The sequence below is a fragment of the Moschus berezovskii genome, chromosome 4 (assembly GCF_049115385.1).
Source record: "Moschus berezovskii isolate FMDL1 chromosome 4, NW_MosBer_1.0, whole genome shotgun sequence".
In the NCBI taxonomy this organism is placed as follows: Eukaryota; Metazoa; Chordata; class Mammalia; order Artiodactyla; family Moschidae; genus Moschus; species Moschus berezovskii.
Genome location: NC_142463.1, coordinates 92,082,230 through 92,107,256, shown reverse-complemented (window position 1 = coordinate 92,107,256; position 25,027 = coordinate 92,082,230). Strand labels below are relative to the sequence as shown.

General features: G+C 38.4%; 2 protein-coding genes across 11 annotated transcripts in view; one reads left to right on the top strand and one right to left on the bottom strand.

Annotated features, from left to right (window-relative positions):
* Positions 1-15,364, bottom strand: part of CAPZA1 (capping actin protein of muscle Z-line subunit alpha 1) — a 42,182-nt gene extending 26,818 nt beyond the window's left edge. Inside the window, exon 1 of the mRNA XM_055401645.2 lies at positions 15,269-15,364. Coding sequence (XP_055257620.1) covers positions 15,269-15,307 — 39 coding nt within the window. The 5' untranslated portion in view covers positions 15,308-15,364. The remainder of the gene's footprint in view (positions 1-15,268) is intronic.
* The window catches only part of ST7L (suppression of tumorigenicity 7 like), a 116,730-nt gene continuing 107,017 nt past the window's right edge, over positions 15,315-25,027 (top strand). The window contains exons 1-3 of one of the 10 annotated variants that reach the window (XM_088835574.1): positions 15,315-15,431; positions 17,854-17,936; positions 21,256-21,418. In XM_088835574.1, the coding sequence (XP_088691700.1) occupies positions 21,334-21,418 (85 nt within the window). In that variant the 5' untranslated portion in view covers positions 15,315-15,431; positions 17,854-17,936; positions 21,256-21,333. Of the gene's footprint in view, positions 15,432-15,459; positions 16,219-16,251; positions 17,937-21,255; positions 21,419-25,027 lie in introns of those variants that run through there. The other 9 variants (XM_055401638.2, XM_055401639.2, XM_088835579.1 and 6 more) reach the window with 9 other exon arrangements.

Here is a 25,027-nt window from a genome sequence, read left to right as displayed (position 1 = left end):
CTAAAGGGCCAGACAATAAATGTTTCAGAGCTGTGTGGACCACATGATCTCTGTCCCAACTGTAAACTAAATGAGCCCATGTTCCAATAAGACTTTTTAACTGAGGTACAACTGACAAATAAAGCTATAAAATAATTAAAGGGTACGATGTGAATGTTTTTGATATGTATATATACACACACACACACATCAATAGTGTGAAAGGTTTACCCCTATTGAGTTAATTAACATTATTTTAGATACTGCAATTTGTATTTCGTGTAATTTTCACATCATGAAATATTCTTTTGATTTTTTTCCCCTAGCAGGCCTTAAAGAAGCAGGCAATGGGTGAGATTTGCCAACTCTTGGCATAAAGCATAAGAATTTGTTGTTTGTTAATTACTGTATACCTAGGACTAAGACCTGGCACATACAAGGAATGTAAATGAATGAATACTATTTTATTGTTTACAAAACTCTTTCCTAACCTCTCTTTTGATCTTAAAATAGTTTGTAAAAATAGGCAGGGAAGAGACTATTATCTCCATTGTAAATGAAGGAATAGGTTCAGAAGTTCCTTGTCCAAGGTCACAGACTTAACAAAGGGGCGGCAATGCACTAGACAATCGACTATATTATGCAATACTAACAGGTATTAAAATTCAGGAGAATTTATATATAGTGGGATCTTGTGGGTTTGCCTAGTCCTTTTAGAATTTCTTTAAACCAAGAATTGAGACAAAACTCTGCATGTGAAAGCTACAGCTGTCACAAAGTTGAGAGGGATAAATATTATCATAAACAACTTTAAAAGTCCAAATTTTATCATCCAGTCTCAAAACTGAGTCAAAACTAACAAGATGAAATTTAAGAGAGATAAACAAAATCATGGTGACAAGCAAAAGGAGAAAGAGAAATGGCAGAGCAGCTGCTAATAGCAAAAATATTTTTGCTGTAATACAGATGAGGGATGGGACCTCTCTGGTGGTCCTGTGGTTAAGAATGTGCCTGCCAATGCAGGGGACATGGGTTTGATATCTGGTCCAGGAAGATTCCACATGCCATGGAGCAACTAAGCCTATGCACCATAACTACTGAGCCTGTGTTCTAGAGCCTAGGAACAGCAATTACTGAGCACATGCGCTGCAACTACTGAAGCCCATGTGCCTAGAGCCTGTGCTCTGCGACAAGAGAAGCCACGGCAATGAGAAACCTGTGCACTACAACTAGAGAGTAGCCCCCACTCACCACAACTAGAGAAAAGCTCATGCAGCAACGAAGATCCAGCACAGACAAAAATAAGTAAATACAGATTTTTAAAAAGTCCTTGTTTCATAAAGTAATTTTCACTGTACATAATATTCATATGATAGTATCTGCAGTAAAGTGTGTATTTTAAAGGGGGAGAAGCTCAAGTCTCATATACAATTCCATCCCTTCAAATATTTGAAGAGTCTAAAAATCACTGCGGATGCTGACTGCAGCCATGAAATTAAAAGACGCTTACTCCTTGGAAGGAAAGTTACGACCAACCTAGACAGTATATTAAAAAGCAGAGACATTACTTTGCCAACAAAGGTCCGTCTAGTCAAGGCTATGGTTTTTCCAGTGGTCATGTATGGATGTGAGAGTTGGACCGTGAAGAAAGCTGATCGTTGAAGAATTGATGCTTTTGAACTGTGGTGCTGGAGAAGACTCTTGAGAGTCCCTTGGACTGCAAGGAGATCCAACCAGTCCATTCTAGAGGAGATCAATCCTGGGTGTTCATTGGAAGGACTGATGCTAAAGCTGAAACTCCAATACTTTGGCTACCTCATGCGACGAGTTGACTCACTGGAAAAGATTCTGATGCTGGGAAGGATTGGGGGTGGGAGGAGAAGGGGACGACAGAGAATGAGATGGCTGGATGGCATCATCGACTCTATGGACATGAGTTTGAGGGAACTCCGGGAGTTGGTGATGGACAGGGAGGCCTTGTGTGCTGTGATTCATGGGGTCGCAAAGAGTCAGACACGACTGAACGACTGAACTGAACTGAATAATGTTAATTCCATGGAATGCACTGTATTATATTTCTAACCTAAACAGGGGGAATTTAAAGTCTGTAAGTATCAATCAAAGGTAAGTTTTCTTATATTTCAGTTTCTTCTCATTTTCCTTATCATCTTACTTTTCCAAAAAGGGAAAACAAAGCAAAATACTCAATCGTTGCAAGATTCAAAATTTCATTTTTATATTGCTAATATCTGTACTGAAGTTTAACAATCAAACCGAGGTGATACATCCTATTGTTTCCCAGAAGCTGCTAGTTTTTATTTTAGTAAGAAACTTCAGAAAATTATTAGAAAAATAAATTTATTAAATTTTAATAAAACTCAAATTTTTAGCTTACTAATCTTTTTCTCCTTGACTGTGCCATACAGTTTGTGGGACCTTAGTTCCCTGACCAGGAATTGCACCCAGACCCTCAGCAGTAAAGGAGACTCCTAACCACTGGACTGCTAGGGAATTCCCCTGAACAATCTTTTAATAACAGACCCCATATATTTCAACACTACATCTATTCATAACCACCTTTTAAAATAATTTCCTTAATAAAAGAGATTCAAGTTGAATATTTAACAACTGTCAATGTTGGGAAAGTAATTCCATTCAGGCAATGAAGAAATTTTTCACTCGATAATATCCACATTCCAATTATCCACAAGGCCCAGGTCAGTTTATACTGCCCAAGTTTTGTATATTTCAGGAACGAAATCACTGCCAGCGAGTAACCTTTATCTCCTTCATTAGTCTATTAAGTGTATTAATGACTTTGTTTCTGGGCCTTTACTCACACCGTCCTTGTGCCTCTCTTCGTCTCTGTCTAAATCAGTCCTACTTTTTAAAGCTGGGCCATCTGTTTCTTTCAAAGATATTTTCTCCATTACTAAAGTCTCAAGAATCCTGTTCCTTCTACCATACTTTTGAACATTTATCACAGCACCTATGTCAAGACTGTGGCAAAACATTTAAAATATAACATGGATGCTCAGTAAACTTCAGCTAGACAAGACTGCTAGCAAGACAACTATGCTTTAAGTTATCAAACTGAACAAACCCTTCAAAATTACTGAGAAAATCATTCCTCTCTTTCAGAAGTTCTTTGGGTCCTACTCATCTAATGTTACCCATCACTACAATCTTCATCAGTACTGACGAACAGAAACAACTTTTTCTTGACCAAAAGTTTTTCAAAGTGACTATTCTGCTTCCCTTTAAACTGATCTTTTGAAATTTACTTTGATCATCTTTCAAAGTTTACTCATGTTCTCAACTAGACTATTCTTCAAAAAATAGTACGTTGTGCTTTCGTAAATGTTTATTTTTATTCTACAACATTCCAGAACATTGAAGGATAAGTAGCTGCATTCCTCCACCAGAAAGAGAAACTATTTTATCACAGTAAGAAAGTTCTATCTGTACAGAGTTCAATGTTATTTCTTAAGAGAGTTTTTCTTATTTGAAGATATTTAGGATGTCACTGCTGTTGTTATTATTTTGAATTGTAAGACTGTTTTTTCTAAGGGCAGTTTCAGGTTCACAGCAACACTGAGAGGAACATACAGGGATTTCCCATATACCCTGTCCGACTCTTGCAACCCCATGGACTGTAGCCCATCAGGCTCCTCTGTCCATGGAATTCTCCAGGCAAGAATACTGGAGTTGGTTGTTATTCCCTTCTCCAGGGGATCTTCCCAACCCAGGGATCGTACCCAGGTCTCCTGCACTGCAGGCAGATTCTTTATCACCTGAGCCACCAGGAAGCCCAGCACTGTTCCCCAACGTGCAGTCTTCCCCATTATTAAGATCCCCACCAGAGTGGTACATTTGCTACAATTGATGAGTCTACACTGACACATCATTATCACCCAAGCCCACAGCCTACATTAGGCTTCACTCTTTGTGGTGCACACTCTATGGATGTGGACAAACATATCCACTATTATAGTATCACACAGACTATGTCCTAAAAAACCTCTGCGCTTTAAAACAAAACAAACAAAAAAATAACCTCTGCCCTTTGCCTATTCATTTGTCTCTCCCCCAGGATGTTATCTGTTTTTGCTTTTTTCTTTAATACACCTTGCCTCAGTGTAGTTCATTTCCTGGATCTGGTTCTAAGTTTTTCAGAATATCAACAATAAACTCACTGGGTCAATTATTTAATAGATCCAAGTTCCAAGCTGTTGACACGCATGTATTTCAGTATCAAACTAGCTCCAGAATTCCAGTTTCACTGCCTTTATCAAACAAAACCCCTGCTAGCTAAGAGTCCCCAGAGGCTAGTGAGAATTTAATTTGGGGTATAAGTTGAGGGAAAAAAAATACATTTTCAGTGATCTACAGGAAGTGGAATAAAGATTTCACTAAATTCCAAATAAGTTAAATGTTATCTTCCCAGTTTAGATCTGGAGATACTACAAAGATTCAGAATGCAATTAGGGGAATGCCCTGGCAGTCAAGTGGTTAGGACTCTGCTCTCACTATCAGGGGCCTGGGATCGATCCCTGGTTGGGCAACAAAGATCTCACAAGCTGTGTGGCATACCCCCCCCCCCCGACACCGAAAAAGAGAAAAATTTAGACGTATATAGTTGATTTTGAGTTATCATTATCCATAAGGGCTCAGGTTTAAAAAGGATATGTCTAAATTATAATCAACATTATAAAAAATAGATCGTGAAACTTTCAAATTGTTTGTTCCATGTTTACTCTTTAGTCATTTCAAGTATTTCTTAAAAACTGTTCTAGTAGTAACCAATTATAAGTTTGGGTATATGTAGACAAATAGGTAGGGAAGGCAGACATGTTTAAAGAAATTTCATTAAAAAAAAAATTCTACCAATGCTAAGGAAAATTGCTTGAAGATTTACTAAAGTAATAATGTAACACATATAAGAGCGCCAAAGACCTCTTCCTTGTCCAAACTTGAGTCAGGCTCCTCTAAGCCATCTTCTCAACCAGGCCTTTATCTTGGCCCTGTCTTATCTATGGCCTGCCAGGCCAGTCTTAGCAAGAATCCTGCTGTCAGTTAAAAGAGAATTCTCCAACTCTGGATATATGATCAAGTTCCACATCCCCCAACCTCTGATGTGTAAGTCCTTGATCTGCCAGTGAGCAAGAATCCTTCTACCCTGATGTCTCCTATTAGTCCTTTTCCATTTATGCCCCCTGACCCCCGCCCCAGTCACACACTTGCTTGTTGGCTATAAATCTCCATCGGTCTTTGCTTATTTGGAGCTGATCTCAATCTGTCTCCCTGAATACAAAAGTATAAAATTAAGGCCTCTTATCATTCTAGCAAGTATCAGGTTGGTTTTCCCTAACAAAAGTCAGCACTTTATTTTACACTGTATAATAGTAAGTAAAACATTCTTCACCATAAAATTTACATTTAAAACCCAAAAAATAGCTATTTTATTTTCTAGTTATCTTTCCCATCCATTCCCTTTTAATTTACAACTTCTCTATGCACCAAATTAGAAGGATATCCTTATTCCTTAGTCCTCATTCTGGACTCTCCTAATAAAAGACACCCAAGATGTCAATAAAAAGATTTCCAAGTATATACCTTAATTGGTCATTTAGAAGTTTAGTGTAAGTGATAAAGCCTTCAGTTCAGTCGCTCAGTCGTGTCCGACTCTTTGCCACCCCATGAGTCACAGCACACCAGGCCTCCCTGTCCATCACCAACTCGTGGAGTTCACTCAAACTCACGTCCATTGAGTTGGTGATGCCATCTAGCCATCTCATTCTCTGCCATCCCCTTCTCCTCCTGCCCCCAATCCCCTCCAGCATCATAGTCTTTTCCAGCGAGTCAACTCTTCACATGAAGTGGCCAAAGTCACCATTAAAAAAAAAAAAGATTGACCCAATCTTACTCAATATTAAAAAAAACTGTCTTATCTAAAATCCAAAACAACACTGATATATATATGAAAGGAGGGAAAGAACTCTATTTGGCTTAATTAGAGGATCTGCCTGAATGTCTAGATCAATAACTGAGGAAATATAGAAGTCTGAGATATAATGTTCTAATAAGCTAGGAAGAAAGATTAAAGTGAGTGAAAAGATCACATAAGCAACATGCTGCTGAGGAGCTTAAATTTGTTAAAACCCCCAACCCGAGGTGACTGGGCAGATAGGTAAAAATTTCCAAGTACAATGGCCAGATACAACGAGTATTGTTTTGTAAATAATCAGGACCAAATTAAGAAATGACGGGAAAATCCACACTGACCGCCTTGAGTTTCATACGCCAGAAAGCAATGATGCAAATACCAAGTCCAAAAAGATAGACTTCAGCAGTGAGACACCACACTGGCTTGGAAACTGATGCAGTCAGAAGCATTTCCCCTTTAAGAGATGGTACACCTGGTATTTTAGTGTAGTTCTATCTTAAAGGTGTGTCTTTTTTTTAACTAACTTTTTTTTTTAATCACTGGGAGTCAGACATGGTTTCATATACCGGCTTTAGCACTTAATTACTTGGGTCTTAGTTTCTTCATCTGTGAGTATAATACCTGCTCATATATCCAGCACTGCTTTGCCTGGAGAATCCTATGGAGGGAGGAGTCTGGCGGGCCGTGGTCCATGGGGTCGCACAAAGTTGGTGAGACACGACTCAAGTGACTGAGCACGCACGTGCTTTAAGAATCCAATGAAGTAACATGAGACAGACATAGCAGATACTTAACTTTCTTTCCCTAAGCAAACGCCTAGATATTATCAAATCTTTATGTTTACCAATTTGTTCATTCACTTGGACAAAAAGGAGAATGGCGAAAGCCAGCAAATTCCCTTTTGCCTAAATCCGTGGTTGTGAACAACAGTTATACAATTAGAATCACCAGGGTAAGTTTTAAAATGACTGATGCCTAGGTTCCACTCACAGACCTTCGATGTAATAGATTTGGAGGACAGCTTGGGCACTGGAATTTTTTAAAGATTCTTTCGGTGATTCTCAGGTCCTCTCAAGGTTGAAAGCCACTATCTTAGCTAATATGAAGTGCACATCTTCATGGTGGACACAAATAATATAATATATGCACAGAGTCAGCATCCTGGCTTTCCAATTTTTGTAAATTTTACCAGTGTTAGCAAAACAACTTATACAAACAATAGCCCTCAACAAAGATGTCAATCATTTAAAAATAACTATAATTCAAAGCAGCAAAACTGCCAAGTCAGTATTACACACAATATACAACACAGAACTTGAGGAGGAGATGGATATGGGTTGGGCTGGTTAAAGACAACTACAAGGAAGGGGAAGGTGGGATCTAAGCTGTGCTCTACAAAGTGCTTTAAATAGTAGGGGGAGAAAGAAAGAAAAATAAAATCATATGATTATCTCAATAGATGCAGAGAAAGCCTTCGACAAAATTCAACATCCATTCATGATAAAAACCCTCCAGAAAGTGGGAATAGAAGGGACATACCTCAACATAATAAAAGCTATATATGACAAACCCACAGCAAACATTATCCTCAATGGTGAAAAACTGAAAGCATTTCCCCTAAAGTCAGGAACAAGACAAGGGTGCCCACTCTCATCGCTACTATTCAACATAGTTCTGGAAGTTTTGGCCACAGCAATCAGAGCAGAAAAAGACATAAAAGGAATACAAATTGGAAAAGAAGAAGTAAAACTTTCACTGTTCGCTGATGACATGATCCTCTACACAGAAAACCCTAGAGACTCTACCAGAAACCTACTAGAGCTAATCAATGATTACAGTAACGTTGCAGGATATAAAATCAACACACAGAAATCCCTTGCAGTCCTATACACTAATAATGAGAAAATAGAAAGAGAAATTAAGGAAAAAAAATAAATAAATAAAATAAATAGTAGGGGGAGAAAGAGGGTATTACAAATAAGGGAACTGGTTAAGAATGAAAGAGGGTAGGAGAAAAATCTGTTTCGTCAGTTTGGCAGAAACAGATTTATCTGTGGATAATAAAAGAGAAAGGAAGAGTAAGATGAGTCAGATGGCAGCAGTTACGTTAACATCAAATCTGGTTTTATTCTGTAGGTAATGGAGAACTGCCAAAGCCTTCTGTGTGGGAAGCTCCATTAACAAAAATTAATCTGAAAGTACCGGAGTCCTCAATATGGCTTCACAGAACTTGGAAATCAGTCTGCCCTCTAAGAGTTAGTTAACTGTGAAATTAAGACAGATACTATCAAAGCAAGATACATTCATTTCTTTATTCACCAAATATCTGAAGAAGTACTATGAAGGCACTGTTTTAGGTAATGGTGATTCAACAGTACATGGTCCTTACAGAGCTGCATTCTAAAGGGTAAAGAGACAACAGATAAGATTAAACAACTAAACTACGTGGTATGCTAGCTAGTGATAAATGCTAAGAAATAATTATAAAGCAGGGAAAGGGGATATGAAATGGTAGATTGGAATTGGACAGGGTGATCACAGAGGGCTTCACTGAGAAGGTAACTTTTGATGAAATATCTGAAGAAGTGAGGGATAAAGAAGGAAAAGAACTCCAAAGAACAGAGCAAATGCAAAGATACATTAAGTCAGGATGTGCTTGGCCAGAGGAGAACAGTTAAGAGATAAAGTCAGAGAAGTAAGCACTAAAGAGATAAAACCCCAGATCCATAGGGACGTGCAGTCAGAGTAAGAACTTTCATTCTGAAGAACATGGGAAGCAACTGGAGGATTTTGAGCAGAGAAGTGACATATTCTGCCTTATATTTTTTTAACCAGATCACTCTGAGTGCCTCCTTGAGGACAGACTGCCTACAGAGAGACAAAAGCAGAAGCAGACTAGAGACAAGGCCAGTGCAATCAACTATTTAGGAAATCAGTGTGTCCTTTGTGGCTCAGCTGGTAAAGAATTTGCCTGCAATGCTGGAGACCTGGGTTCGATCCCTGGGGTGGGAAGATACCCTGGAGAAGGGAAGGGCTACCCACTCCAATATTTTGGCCTCAAGAATTCCACGGACTGTATAGTCCATGGGGTCGCAAAGAGTCAGACACGACTGAGCTACTTTGACTTTTCTTCCAGAGTGGTTGAAATAAGGGTATGGTAAAAAACAGTCAAGTTCTAGGTATGTTTTGAAGGCATAGCCTAAAGGATTTGCTAATGGACCTATGTGTACTGTGACACAAACAGGAATCAAAGACACTAAACTTTTTGGCCTGGGCAACTAAATGAAATGCCATTAACTAAGAAGGGATTCCAACTGCAGGAGAAACTGTGATATGCAAAATTTTGATATATAAGGGCTTCTTTCCAGTCTCGTAAAATCTGTCAAGAGAAAGTTCACTGCTATTCAAAGTCAGAAGGCACCCTACACAAAGATTGGACATGGTCTGTGTGTTGGGTATATATCCTTAAAATAGGAGAAAATGCCATTAAAATGTTAGATTGTATAGTTAACTTCCCTGGAGCCCCTCCTATATTTATTAAATTAATTGCTACCTTCTTCTTAAACACTAGTTTCATTAGCCTAGCTAATAAAAGTTTGTCCTTCCTATCCTGATGAATCAAGCTTCTGAACTTAACCGGCAAAGGATTAAGATATGGACAGTAGCTCTTGAGTTGCACAATAATTATTCGGAAGCTTATTAAAAATAGATTCCCCAAAATTTGGCCCTCCAAATTCTGATGCAGCTGGTCTGAAAAGAACCCAGAAATCTTGCTTTTGAAAGAAACACATAAGTGTTGCTGCTGTAGGCAATAATATTGAGGTTCTGAAGAAGACAGTGCCCTTGGCCTTGTCATGAGGACTCAAGATCTTTAAACTTCTAAAGTTATGTTTCTCGACACCTTGGTTTTTTTTTTTTTTTTTAACACCTTGGTTTTATAACACATTTTAAATACTAGAATTCTTAGTGGCGTATTTGTAGAAGCTCAAAAGAGCACTATGCAAATGTGGTAGTAATTTTTTTTTTTTTTGGCTGTGCCACGCACTTGCAGGATCTTAGTTCCCGGACCATGGATTGAACCTGGGCCCACAATAGTGAAAACACAGAGTCCTAACCACTGGTAAATAAAACTGAAATAAATAAATAAAATAGAAAAGAGACTGGTAATATTGGCTGCCGCTCAGGGGAACTTGATGGCTGGAAAGTGGGTGGGAGGGGACTTTTTATTCATGTCCTTTTCTACCATTTTAATTTTATGCATCTGATTATAGCTCCTATATACTCAAAATAATTTTAAAAAAGGCTCATGGAAATAGAAGAATAAAGTCTAATGATAGGAAAAAGAATTTACAAGACTGAAATACTAACTGAACATGAGAGGTTATGGGTGAAAAAGATGATGACAATGTTCTGAGTCTATGTGACTAAATGAGAATAATGGTGGAAAGAACAGAAATGCGGAGGTTGGCAGGAGGTTCTGATAAAGGGAGAAGGGGAAATAACAGTAAATATATATTAAAATCATCACCTAGTTCAGAAATCCCCCAAGTAGTAAAACTAGCTTATCAAAAAATTATCATAACTAGTTTCCCCTGTCCAAGGTTTTTACTTTCAGGAATTGCTCCACATAAGGACTTAAATTTTTTTTTTTTTTTCGCAAAAAGATGAAGGGATTTGTGAACTTGAGACAGACAAGAGTAATGACACCTGATTCTATGTATTTTTCTGAGCTCTAAAGGAACGTACTTATAGAGGAAATACTTTTATTAGGAGTTTTGCAAGGTATATATAGTCACCCCTCTGTATCCATGAGTGCAGAAACAGAGAACTAACCTTACTACTTCTTATATAAGGGACTTAAACATTGGCAGATTTTGGCTTGGGGGGAGGTCCCTGAAACCACTCCCCCAGATACCTAGGGACAACTGTATAGATACTAACTTTGATATGCAATAAGGCTTCAAAAGTTAATTGAATTTACTAGGAAAATGCTCCCAGGGGAGGGGATCAAAGATTCTTAGCAGTGCTATGACAGAGCACCAGTAATTGCAGTAGATGCTTAGGCACTATGTATGCCCAAAGAGGTACCCATAGTGTGGACATATTCCTGAACACAAGAAATATCTACACATTACCATAAATAATTGGGGAAGAGGAATGAGGGAGCATGAGCCAGGGAAATACAAAAATGAATGAAGTTGTGATCGATTGGCGTCTTTCATACCAATAGCTTGGGCCTACACTATGTACCTGGTGCTCTGCTAGGCACTAGATAAATCTTTGCAGTAACCAAGGATTTCACAGCTTCGTTATCAGGGCAAATGTGCCAAAGTAGATAATGATAGAAACTCCTGGAACATTTATTTTAACATTTCAGTTTTTAAAAGTTTCTTTTTTTAAAGAGTTTGAAAAATTCATTAAACTTTGTTCAGTCAGTTTGATCCAATTCCCCTTACCTATATTAAAACTTTCGAGGTCTACCTATTTTAGAAGAAAACTTTCAAAGCTCAGAGATAAGTGATTGTTCCAAAATCACACTGGTAGCTAACAGCACAGCAAGAAGAGACCAAATATCCTGAGGCTTATTCGTTCCCACTACCCCACAATACCTCATTTATAATTCATTAAAAGGGGACTTCCCTGGTAGTCCAGTGGTTAAGGATCTGCTTTCCAATGCAGGGACTCAGGATTGACCCCTGGTTGGGGAACTAAGATCCCACATGCTTCAGGGCAACTAAGCCTCTGTGCCACAACTAGAGAAGGCTATGGCTGCAACAAAGACCTAGAACACACACACCCACCCCGCCCCCACACAAAAAAGAATCTAATATAATTCATTAAATGAATTACTCTGATTTTTTTTCATTCATGGATATGTTAAAAATAGCACAGTGAAAAAAGCATGGATTCTGAATCAGACTAACCTGGGGTCTGAATTTTTTGACAAATGCTTTGCTTAGCTTTAAGGCTGGTCCTGATAAAATAGCTAGATGTTCTTGAAGAAATTATAATAAACCTACACTCTTCACCAAAAATGGGCGCCTGAGTTTGTACCTGCTTAGGCTTTGTGCTCCTGTCCAAGATTTTGTAACAGATTATATGAAACAAAGCCAACAAAAGATTTAAAAACGGCAGTATTAATTCTAATGAATGACGTTACAAAATAGCCGTGGCCATTAAGCTTTAGGGTTTACATTATAAGAGTAATAACTCATCTAGTAAATTAAGGAGGTAACACATAATCAAGGAGATCCACTTTAAAAGTATAAGTATCTTCATGATCTCTAACAAAGCCTTCAAATTTTAGCATCTATTTACAACATTTTCCACATCTCTCCTATATATTGATAAACCCACTTCTCAAGAAGTGTCTTAAAGATGCTATTATCTAAACTTAAAGCATAGAGATCCAATTTTCAGTTATGGTACTTTTGAAGCTGTACACAAACATTACACTTGTTAGGTTGAAGGAAAAAAATGTACCAGTGGCACTTTTTTCAACCCTAAAATTCGGTGTGCGTTTATGTGTTTAAAATGCTGAATCATGAAATAAAGGAAACAATCGGTGCAAAGAATCCAAACAAGTAGTTTATCTCATACCTTAAATTTCCTAATTATGGCATCTTTTCATTTTGGTCTTGTAAAGCATTTGGAACCATGTAACTAAGACTAAATATCAGATGAGTAGAGCTCATTCTCAGAAACTGAACTCTAGGATAAAACTAAAAGTATTTATTTTTGCAAGTTATTACACTTTCAACTTCCTGTTTTATTTAGGCAGCTCATCATGACCATTTCAGGTAACAATGCAGAAGTTAAAAAACCCAACTTCCTCTTTATAAAGTGACAAAAACTTCAGCAGTTAGTTATGAGAATGGTTGATCTTACTAGCTTTTACAGAAATATTTGCAAGGAAATCAGAGGACATCACCACCAAATTCACCTCTGGGCTGTTTTCAGAAAATGTAACAAAGATAAAAAGCAGTATTAAAATATATTTGGCATCATGACACATGTGTGCTACAAAAAATAAAATCAAATGCAGTTGAGATCTTAGTTAAAACAAGAAAAAAATGAAAATTTTACAGCACTCTCAAGGAAGAATCAAGATACAAACTAAGGCTGAAAATATCTTTTTTGTAATAGTGCCTTGGTTGTGAAAGTTTTGTACAACAAGCATCTTGCTTAAAGGTAACTTTTTATTTATGAATGCTAAAGTATTCATATCAACAAGTCTTTTCAGAAAAATACTTTTCAGTTCTTGAATTCAGTTAAAAGGCCTGGAGGAAAAGAGGTCAAGTATAAAGCTGAAGGAAAATGGAAGTAATCTTTCAAGTCAAAGCCCTTTATTTTTACCTACTGACCCACAATAGAGAAATACATATCAGTTCATCTCTTGGAATAAAGAATCTAACAAAATTTCAGTAATCTCAGTCATACGGATTTATGAGATTTTTTTTTATATCAGCTATTCTTAATTATCTACTCTGATGAAGACAATGCAGTTAATCTAAAACCTGTTTACTGAATATAAAATTCATCAACATTTTTTTGGGCAGTAGATTTACCTTACTAATTATGATTTGCTTGCTATGTCATTATTAAAATTAAACTGCAAAAGAAGTCTACTGGGAGATAAAACTGGTCACAGATCTGCTGCTATAAAATTAAGGCTATTTTTTTAATGTCACTAACTTCAACACTGTCAATATCCAGGGACATCTTAATTTACACTTTGAAGTATGTATTTTTCCTCCAAGTTTAATTAAAAAGGCATTCTAATCCTGTGTCAAAAACAAAAACCCAACACTGGAAAACTTCAAAGTTTATTATCTTAAATTCCTAGTGAAATTTTGCTTAAGTGGATCATCAGCTGGGCTAACAAATGCTTTGCTATCCCATGATTTTCACTGTAACTAAACTTAATCTGAATTATAACTTTTTGCTTTTACATTAAACACTTTATTATATTAATAGTTTTCTCTCTAGCATAAATTCACATACAGTATAAAATGCCCTTGCCCCGCTAAATCTTACATTTATGAGAATCGATTTCCAAGTAAGAGAAAATTTAATTCTGAAGTGTTGTTCAATGGCTTGTGAACGTTCAGCACTTTCTTCAGCATTTCAAAATGGCATGGCGTATATTTCAAGTTATTCCATACAGAGGACTCTTGGATCATAAACAGTTCAAGAAAACCCAGATACATTTACAGAGCATTCAGAGGTGTACATTTTGTAAGAGTCACTGTGGGAAACAAGACATAATTCCTTGTCCTACTTCTAATTATGTTGTGAAATCATTGTAATATTCACAAGTTTTAACCTATTTACTGAAAAGCCTGAAAAACTGTTATGAAAAGTTTGCAGTTGTCAAGAAAAAAAAATATTCCACCTAAGGTGGAATATTCTCTTGTACTTAAGACACTTTTAAGAAATAAGCATACAAATTCACACTGACAAGTTCAACTATAATCAAAGACATCACAGTGGAGCAGGAAGCTTTGTCCAACTTGCATGTGTTAACATTAAGTTTATGTGCGACATAAAACCTTTCTGGAGTTAAAAAAGAAAGAATTCGTTGGCTAATCTTGCTAAGAAAAAATCGAAAACTGTTTTTCAAAAATTACCGTTAAAAGACGCAAGGGACAGAGTCACCGCGGGGGCCGTATACATACAATCAAAGGAGTGTTACAGAGAAAAGCGTGTTCAGATTCTGAAGCCAATGTCCCTAAGGCTTACACATTTATTACCGCGAGTTAGTTTAGCCGGTAGTATGTGGGAAAAGAGGTGGAGGAGGATAGGTGGCCAAGACATTAGAGACCTCTCCCTGTCGAGGAGTCGTGACAGCAAAATCACTTCCTGAGGAAGGAGGAGCACAAGGGAAGTTAAGAGGCCACCCTGACCAGGAAGTGACTCGCCCTAAACTAGCCCCAATCATATCTAAAAATGGGGGGATGGGGTGAGCCCCAACAGCTAAAGGCGGTAAAATAACTGCTTCTCGATTCGTCGCGACATCATCATCGCCCCCTTTCTCAAATACAGAAACGGTCCACAGTCACAATTCAATAACGGAAGGTCTCTTCTCTCGCAGGAAGACCACTGGGTTGTGCCTCAGGCCCAGGAGTAAAAGAGAGTCGAGGAATGGGGAACTGGGGCCACCGTGAGGCAGAGCAAAGCCCCTAAAAGGGCAGCGAAGCGTCCCGACTGCGGAGAGCGTATGTCGGCACAGGCCGAGAGGCTCCCTTCTCCTGGGGGCACTGCCGGGGTTCCCTCCGCACTCAGGTCGGGCCTCCCTTCCCCGTCCCGGGAAGAGGCAAGAGAGAGAGGCGAACCCCTTACCTTCTCCTCATCCGACACCCGATCCTCGAAGTCGGCCATCTTGGGCTGCTCTGGCCCAGCCCGGCCCTGGCGCGAGGGACGCTGGGAAGGAAGCCGAGTGATGGACTCGCAGCGAGGGCCGTCGGAAGGACCCGCCCGGAAACGCCGGCCGCGAGAGCGCCATGTCAGTTACGGGCGGGGGCGATGGGCCCGGGCCTCGGCGCCCGGGGAAGTCGGCTAACTTTAATTTTGAATCTAATATCTTTCTCACTGAGTTACATTCGTTCCCCCAACTCAGTTTTGGGACGTTGGGAGCGTGTTTCGACTGGTATTGGCGCCCGAGCTCCAGCCGACCAAATTGCTGTCGCTACTCCTGTAGATTTTCCCAGTACCAGTGCTCTCCATGACAGCCGAGCCCAAAGGGCTTAGTGCTGCTCGGACTCTGGAACGGTTGGTGGCTTTTTCAACCCTAGGAATGGGGTGGAAGGCGACCCTCACTCGTCTGGAGGCTAAAACACTTCACTCCGGGTCACAGTTCAGTTCCTCCAAAACAGGTGCCGCCATCCGCCCTTTCCCTCCCTCGGAAGGAATAGGTAGCTCAGTCACGGGGCGCTCCTCCACTTTCCAGATCTCCGTTCCCGTTCCCTGGGACTATCAGTTTTCACGGAGGCCAACTTTAGGTCTGCCACTATCCCAGGATTCCCGACTCCCGCTTTCCTGCCCTTCTCCCCTCCCAACTCCCGGCGCCAGCGGGAGCGGCAAGATGGCGGACAGCGACGGCTTAGGCGAAGCAGCGATTGCTGAGGCGTCTCCTTCGGCCCCTGCTCCCGGCTTAAGCCCGCCGCTGGGCTGGAGGGAGCGGCTGCGGGCTGGTCTGGCGGGCATTGGGGCCTCACTGTGGTTCGTGGCGGGGCTGGGGCTGCTTTACGCTCTGAGGGTCCCGCTGAGGCTGTGTGAGAATTTGGCAGCGGGTGAGAGGCCCAGAGCTCCCAGGGGACGGGCGGCGGTGCGGGGTAGGGGGCAGTTAGAGGTGCCGGGGGTAAAGGCCAAAGGGCAGAGATTTCCTTATCACTGGAGGGCCTCGGAGAATGAGTTAGTTTAAGCGACCGAGTGGATTCTTTTTCTCTGAGGCCGCAGCTGATTGTCAAACTTGAGCTGCAGCCGCCGGCTCCTCCCCGAACTCTTTAAGATCCGCCCTTTCTCGTGTGCCCTCTCGCGCCTTAAGAAAAAACACCTGACAAGCTGTAAGCTTCAGGTGATAGTGCAGATGAGAGCAATTTCAGACCTGCATGCAGAATTTTCCCCCCCCTTTGAGTCTCCCACCACTCAGCTGAGAGAACCCACACCCAGGCAACAAAACATCTAAGAGAAAACACCACGATCTTAGCCAACTGTTATCATGTTTTAAAATAGCTTTGTCAAGAAATAGTTTCCGTTATATTTTTGTCCTTTCTGTTTTAGGCTTTATCTTGAGTAATAGAACAATACAGGAAGTAAAGAGAAAGAGAGCCACAAACAGTAGTGGGTACTTTCCTTAGTTCTTTCTTTCAACATTCGTAGAGAGCTTGCTGTGTAGTGTGGGCTGAAGACCCAAAGACATCTAAGAGGTGACGATCCCTTGGATTCTGCAAATATTCTTTAGCTGTAGCCGGGTCAGAGTGGATGGGAGCCAGGGCCTCTTACTATGTTATTACAAATCGGCAACCTCAGGTTAAAATGGAAGTATTTCTATTGTGTGACGATTTTGACTCTCAGTGCTGTTTTATTTTTCTGTAGAAAAGGCAAGTGTTCTGTTTTCTATTCTGTGAGATAATATGAAAGACTGAGATAATGTTCTGAAATACTTTGGACTTTTTAAGAACTGAGTATGTAAATCCAGATACAACTAACACACTGAAACAAACTAGATAAATTGACCTTCCTAGACTGTTTGAAAAAGCTCTAATTTGGTGTTTCTGTTACAGGTTAATGAAGTGCTTACTAGTGGTTTGTACGCTCATTGAAATGTTACTCATTGAGTTTATCTTTTTTTTTTCATATTAACTAGATATGCCGTTCAGATGAGAGTCAATGACTTTACAGATTTTTATTTCTTTCTAAAATCCAAAGTATTTATGAGATTGTTATTTGAAGTGAAGAGTCTGGTCCAGGTTTTCAGTGAATCAGATATAGAAAGTACTTAGTTTGCTATTCTCTTTGGGATATTTTGCCTCTCTAGGTGACCTGTCAAATAGTACACTGTTTCCTTCCCTCTAATTTGAAACACTGGTTTGGATCTCACCAAAATAATTAGGAAATAGTTTTAATCCTCCTTTGTATATAGTGATATATAGTTCCATATAGTGATGGAACTGCAAAAGTTCTTGTCTAAATTATGATGTTCTTGGTTGTATTCTCAACAGCAAGCTAAATGATCTCCTTACATGTGTGAAGGCATTTTTAAGATATACAATGAGAATGAAAAGTAGCTTTTTAAAAAATTACAACTTTCTCAAATGAATTTCATACTAGATATTAATCTACTTATGTTCCTCCACTCATAAAGACACCTATATATTTGTAACTTCAGTACTTTTAAACTTTGATTTGTTTTTTCTTTTTGGCAGTGACAGTATTTTTAAATTCATTGACACCCAAATTCTATGTGGCACTTACAGGGACATCTTCTTTGATATCAGGACTAATATTTGTAAGTAGTTTCCATTTCCTTCATGCTTTGGTGTTTATCTAAAAATCAGATGTCTTTAAATGGTTATAATAATTATCAATACTTATAGATTAGCATTCTTAAAATGTGAAAAAGCATTTTAAAAAACACTGCAACTTCCTCTCTACTTTTAGAGATTGGTAGTATTCATTTGCATATAAAAGACTGTATGTTGTGGGGAGTGTAGCAGGAGGTGAATTCCCCAACTAAATGCTCGTAAGCTTGGCTTGGTAACAAAAATGAGTAAAATGGGCAGAGTGTAAAAAATAAAATTTTTATTTACTCTGAAGACTGGATAATCTGGACAATACATGTTCCTTCTGGAAAAGGCTATGTTCCTTCTAGAAAAGGCTAAAGATAATTGCTGCCATGTAGATTTGCAAACCAGTATTACTAGAACTTTCAATTTTTTCAAATGATTTCAAGAAAACCTGGATAAAAGTTTTTATCTTAAGTCTTCCAGTACTTTAATGCTGGCAACATTGAGCAGACTAAAAATCTATATGTGTCATGAATTGGGCTTATAGTCTACCTGCCATTTACCTCTCTAGAGTGTTTAAGAGTAGAGTTTGGAAACTAGACTAACCATCACTTTATGACTTGGAGCAAGTGAATTAACTTTTCTAAAGCTCCAACTTCCTCATCTCTACATTGGGAATTATAATAGTATCAACTTGGGAATTCCCTGGTGGTCCATTGATTTAGGGCTCCCTGGTTTGACTGCTGAAGGCTGGGTTGGATCCCTGGTCCAGAACCTTAAGATCCCATGAGCTGCCTGACTTGGCAAAAAAATACAAAATAGTATCAGTTTCATAGTTATGAGGATTAAATGAGATAATGTGTGTGAAAACTTGCAACAACATAGTAGCACTTGATGAATTTTGGCCATGTTATTCTAAGAAGTTACACAAAAAAGAAACCTGTTTAATTCCGTTTTCTCTTGCTTTATTTAACCATGCTATCATTTTTAATTTAAAAAGGTTTTTTAAAATTTTGTAATCTTTATTAACATCCTTAGGAGCTAGTGTTTCCTAGTGTCAACTTTGGAAAAATACTGCTACAGATAAAAAATCTTAGGAAGTATTATGGGATGCATGGCGAATGAAATTTTTCTGAATTTTTTCTCATCTCTAGGTGGTGCTCTGTAACTGTAGTAGGAATGTAAAAATAATAGCATTTGTATTGGAGTTTTTTTTCCTATAGGGACACTTGACTGTTTTGTTAAAGAGAAATGCCAGATGAAAAAGAGACTTTTCTCTTGACTTAAAAAGATTTTTTGAGGAATTCTGGATGAAAACTCTATTTTTAAAAGCCTCAAAATTTATTGATTTATAAATCCTTTTCATAATTTAGCATATTTTGCCATAGAATAGACTGCAAGGACGGAGAAGGCAATGGCAAGCCACTCCAGTACTCTTGCCTAGAAAATCACATGGACAGAGGAGCCTGGTAGGCTGCAGTCCGTGGGGTCGCTACGAGTTAGACATGACCGAGTGACTTCACTTTCACTTTTCACTTTCACACATTGGAGAAGGAAATGGCAACCCACTCCAGTGTTCTTGCCTGGAGAATCCCAGGGATGGGGGAGCCTGGTGGGCTTCCGTCTATGGGGTCACACAGAGTCGGACACGACTGAAGTGACTTAGCAGCAGCAGCAGACTGCAGGGAGATCTAACCAGTCCATCCTAAAAGAAATCTGTCCTGAATATTCATTGGAAGGACTGATGTTGAAGCTGAAACTCCAATACTTTGGCCACCTGATGCGAAGAACTGACTTATTTGAAAAGACCCTGATGCTGTGAAAAATTGAAGGCGGGAGGAGAAGGGGACGACAGAGGATGAGATGGTTGGATGACATCACCGACTCAATGGACATGAGTTTGAGTGAGCTCCTGGAGTTGGTGATGGACAGGAAAGCCTAGCATTCTGCAGTTCATGGGGTCGCAAAGAGTTGGACACGACTGAGCGACTAAACGGAACTGATAAAAATCTAAATAAAGGAGATAAACTATCTTTAAACAGCTGATATAGTGGAAAAAGCATTGGTCTTGGAACCAGCAGATGTATAATTTTGAGTCTTGACTCTGCCATTTGGGCAAGTAACATGAATTGAGTCCTAATTTTCTCATTTATAAGGAGGAGAGAAAACTTACACACACATATAATATTGATTCATAACATATAATATGTAAAACAGTTTTTAAAATTTGTTACTTTTTTCAAATCAGAGTTTTAAATTTATAAAAATTAGGAATTCAAGTAACATTTTAACAGTTGAACTGTGTCATTACTGTTGAAATATTGATGAGTTTTTATTAGCAACGTGTATTTATAATTTCTTTTACCACCTGAAATGAGGACGCTAGTTGTGCTGTGTTATTTCTACCTGAAGAGGTTATGTGCTTGGTAGCTTGAAGAATAGCAGCAAAGCCAGTTGTTTAGTTACTATGAGTACAAAGATTACTCTGAAAGGAAAAAAAGAGCCTATGGGAGTGCATAAAATAGTTTTCCATTCTGTGGAATCAGGAAAAATTCCCTTCGGACATGTCACTTAGGCTTACACCCAAAGAAGCCAGCAAAGGGAGTTGAAAAGGCTGGAGTATCCAAATATGAAACACTCTGATAATTCAACACAGAGAGCTGCTTTTGATTTCCTCTTATAATAGTGATAAACCATGGAAACAGAAAGAAAGGAATATCCTGATTTTTAAATAGTTCAATATGGGAAGCAACCTGACTCTTAACCTACATTAATAGTACTGCCAAATATTGGATTAGTACTTTCTTGTTCAGAAGAACTTCTAATTCTTGTCAACCATATTTGCTCGATAGGACATTGAGGCTCTGAGAATTTACGTGGCTTACACAAAACACACAGCTAAAGTATGGCTGAATTGGGAGTCACTGTGGGCATTCTAACCCTAGTCTAGTGGTAAGCACATCATGCTAGTTGTTTCAAATTATTTTTCTTTTAATTGTGCTACAGATAGACTAAAATGACATTGTAACATAACATTTTTATAGCTTAAACACTTACTGTTTTTTAAATGCTTTATTTACAGACATATTTCTTCTAGTGTTGCCTAATCTTGTCTGAATTTTATGATAAAGCTATAAAAAGGCATTTTACCTCAGCTTGGTATGTGTCATCAGGGAATCTTGTGTTTGGCTTGTTTTTTGGAAGAAAAGTACATTTAAAAGACTGAATTAAACATGAACGTCTTGAGAGAATGTTTTGACTTGAGCTCATATCTGCTGATCAGTTCTGTTTTAAATGAAAGATGTTTTCTCTTTGTCACAGATATTTGAATGGTGGTACTTTCATAAGCATGGCACATCTTTTATTGAGCAAGTTTCTGTAAGCCATTTGCGACCATTGATGGGAGGAACAGAAAGCAGCATTTCAGAGCCAGGTTCTCCTTCCAACAACAGAGAAAGCGAAACCAGCAGGCAGAATTTGTCAGGTGAAATGAAATGTGTTTTCAGAGCTGTATAGTTAAGATTGTGTTTAACCATGGCAGATAGAAAACATTTAACAATAGAAGTTTGTCTTTCCTTTAAATATAGGTTTAATGGCTGATATGGAGAGCAATGATCATCAGAGATCTAGACTCCTATTTTTTTTGACTCCTGTTTTATTAGCCTGCCATCTCCTGTGCAGTTTTTCCTTGTGTTCCCAGACAGTTGCTCTGACTTCAGCCATCATGTCCACATTCTAGTCAGCAGGAAGGAGAATAGGCCAGGAGAAAGACACTTTCCCCACAGCAGCCAAGGATACTTCCCAGAAGCGTTACATACTATTTTGACTTACTTTCTACTGGTCAGATCTTTATCAAACGGCTAGAACTAGCTATAAGGGAGGTTAGAAATTGTAATCATTTTCTCAATGTACATGTGCCCAGGAGATTGTATTACTGATAAAGGAGAGAACAGAGACAATTAGCCATCTCTGCCAAGAGAGCAAAGTTAGGAAAAATATTTTTTCTTGTTAGTATATTTACAAAGACATCAAAATCTTTTACTAATGTATGAATATTCTGTTGTCATACTTAAATTGTAGACCATTCTTCTATATGTATCTAGTAATTATACAATTAGGAAAGTAAAATCTTTGAAGCCAAATTGAAGTGACATTTTTGGATTATTGTTCCTTTCATTTGGTATGAAAATCCCATGGACAGAGGAACCTGGTAGGCTACAGTCCATGGGGTCTCAAAGAGTTGAACAGAACTGAGTGATTTCACTTGCACTTTCATTTGGTGTAGATTTTAATCATACAGTAATAATACAAATGAGTTAATTCCGTAGAATGCTATAATGTCTCATTTGTTCAGTAAACTAAACATGAAATTTATGTTAGTTTAGTAGAAAAATACTACCTGAGTGAAATCGATGGCACTTTTTATGTGTGGTCAGGGAAGTTCTCTGAGAAAGAACCATTTAAATTGAGCCATAAATCGTGAGTGGGAGTTGACCAGGATTAGTAGGGATGGGGTTGACAGCCATTTAGGAAGTACGGGAAGAAATAATGGTAATTTTCTTTCCTCTTCTCCTTTCTCCCCTTTCATAAAATAATTATAGAACTCTTAAGAATAAGGCATATTGGATGTGAGGGCGATCTGGTTGCGACATCTGTCACCCCATTGATCGCCAGGGTTGATTCGGCTTATCTGGCTGGCTAGGCAGGTGTCCCCTTCCTCCCTCACTGCTCCAGTGTGCATCCCTCCCAAAGCTGCGCGCTTGGTGGAAGAGTATGACCATCCCTGAGAGAGGAGGACCAGTTTTCGGTAAAGGGTATACAAGTAGCTGCGCTTCCCTGCTAGAACCTCCAAACAAGCTCTCAAGAATAAGGCATGTTAAAATGAATATGACATAGATCTGTCATCAGGAAGCTCATAGTCCAGTTGTAAATAATTATAACAATAATACATTATACAATCTTATACCCTATTGTGAGACTGAGTCAAAGTTCTTTGGTTCCACTTTCTCTCCCTGGGTATCTGCATCTTATTCTATAATATTGTCTTCCATAGACATACACTTTGGAAGAGCCAATTTTAAATTTTTGCCCTCAAGCTCTCCTTTATATTCTAGACCCACATTTCTAACTCTGCTAGAAATCTTCACCTTTGATGGCCCTCAGCAATCCTAAGCTTACAGTCCACAGTGAAGCTGCTAATTTTCTTTCAATAGATACAATCCTAAAATCTATTAATTTCTGTAAGAGAAACCTTTGAGTTGTTTTAGATAATATCTCTTTTATTTCCCCTTCCTTCTTCAGACTATTGACCCTCATTGTTTTCCCCTCAAAAATTACCTTGACTCTGTTCTACCTTCTTTTAGTTCAGCATTCATTGCCCCATATCTGGGCCTTGGATATCTCTTTCCTGGATTATTGCTGTGCATCCTAACTAGTTTCCTTGCCTATGATACTTCTCCTTTTAGCACATTCTCTCCCCTTACTATAAGAAAGTGGTTCTCAAACTTTTTAGATCCAGGAATCTTTATACTCTTCAAAATGATTGAGTACCTCACAGAGCTTTTGTTTAAATTGTGATTATATGCCCAGTATTTACCATATTAGAAATTGAAACAAATTTTAACAATATTTATTATTTAAAAAATAACAGAAACCCATTGCATGTTAACATATTTCTGTGAACTGAACTGTGTCTCTCTTCCACCTCAAATTCATGTGTTGAAGCTCTAACCTCTAATATAACTATACCCAATCTATGGTATTTAGTTATGGCAGGCTGAGCTAATACACGTATCATGAAAAATAATTGTATTTCCCCAAATAGGAAATTTTAATCAGAATACTGCCATTGCTTTACATTCATTTAAATCTCTTTATTATCTAGCTTAATAAAAAAAATAGCTTATTCTCATATCTGCTTCTGGCATTGCCTGTTGTGAAATGTTGTTCTGGTTGACATCTATGAAGAAAATCTGTCCTCACACAGATGCATAGTTGGAAAACGGAAGAATAGTTAATAACCTTTTCAGAAAGTTGTGGATATTCTTTTTTAATACAACAGCAAAATTTACTGAGAGATACTTTCTTAAAGTTTAGTTACAGTATGGAATCTGACACTATATCAATGAACTCTTCATGTTCTGTTACATTAAAATCCCTTGGTGTCCCATTTTGAATGGGTCTTTCATTGTTCATTTAGAAAATACTCATTCACTGAGTTATGTATGTCTTCCAAATATTGATACATTGTTAATTTTTTTTAATGAGATTTATTAATATCACCACTAATTTCACAGAAAAGCCTTTAAGTATTGGGAAATTGTCAAGTTCATGGTAACTAATATAAGTTTTTCAAAATTCTAATGTGTACTTGAAAGTTCAAATTTGATCATCAGCAGCAAGTACTGTTCTTTCTTCCTTGAATTTGACAGACCTACTTTGTTCACCATTAAGAAAAATGTCTGTCAGGTATTTATCTGAATATACATAAATTTGTCTCTTGGTGATTCTTTCAGATGAAAGTGATATTCCATGGAAAGAAAAAGTTCAGCTCAAAAAACAATTGCTTATATTGAAGACAACTTTCATATTTGTTTGCCTGTTTACTAGATTGGGGTGAGGAATCCAATGACTACTAGTTTAAAATACCAGCAGTTTTACAAACCATTGATTTTGTACCATCAGCCCAACTTTGCAGGACTTGAACTAGTGTGAGGCAAGTCAGATACTTGGGGCCCAAAATTTAAGGACACCCTTACTCTCAGGATGGCTCAGATGGTGAAGCATCTACCTACAATGAGGGAGACTGGGTTCAATCCCTGGGTTGGGAAGATCTCCTGGAGAAGGAAATGGCAACCCACTCCAGTATTCTTGCCTGGAAAATCCCATGGACGGAGGAGCCTGGTAGGCTACAGTCCATGGGGTCGCAAAGAGTCAGACACGACTGAGTGACGTCAGTCACTCACAAAGTTAAAAAGGCAAATAATGCCTTCTCATTTATTATGAAATGTGTTGTTACTTTGCAGTTCCATGAATGGTACTTTGACAACTACTGGTATAAACAAAGACCTGATATTTGTTATCTTTCTATTTA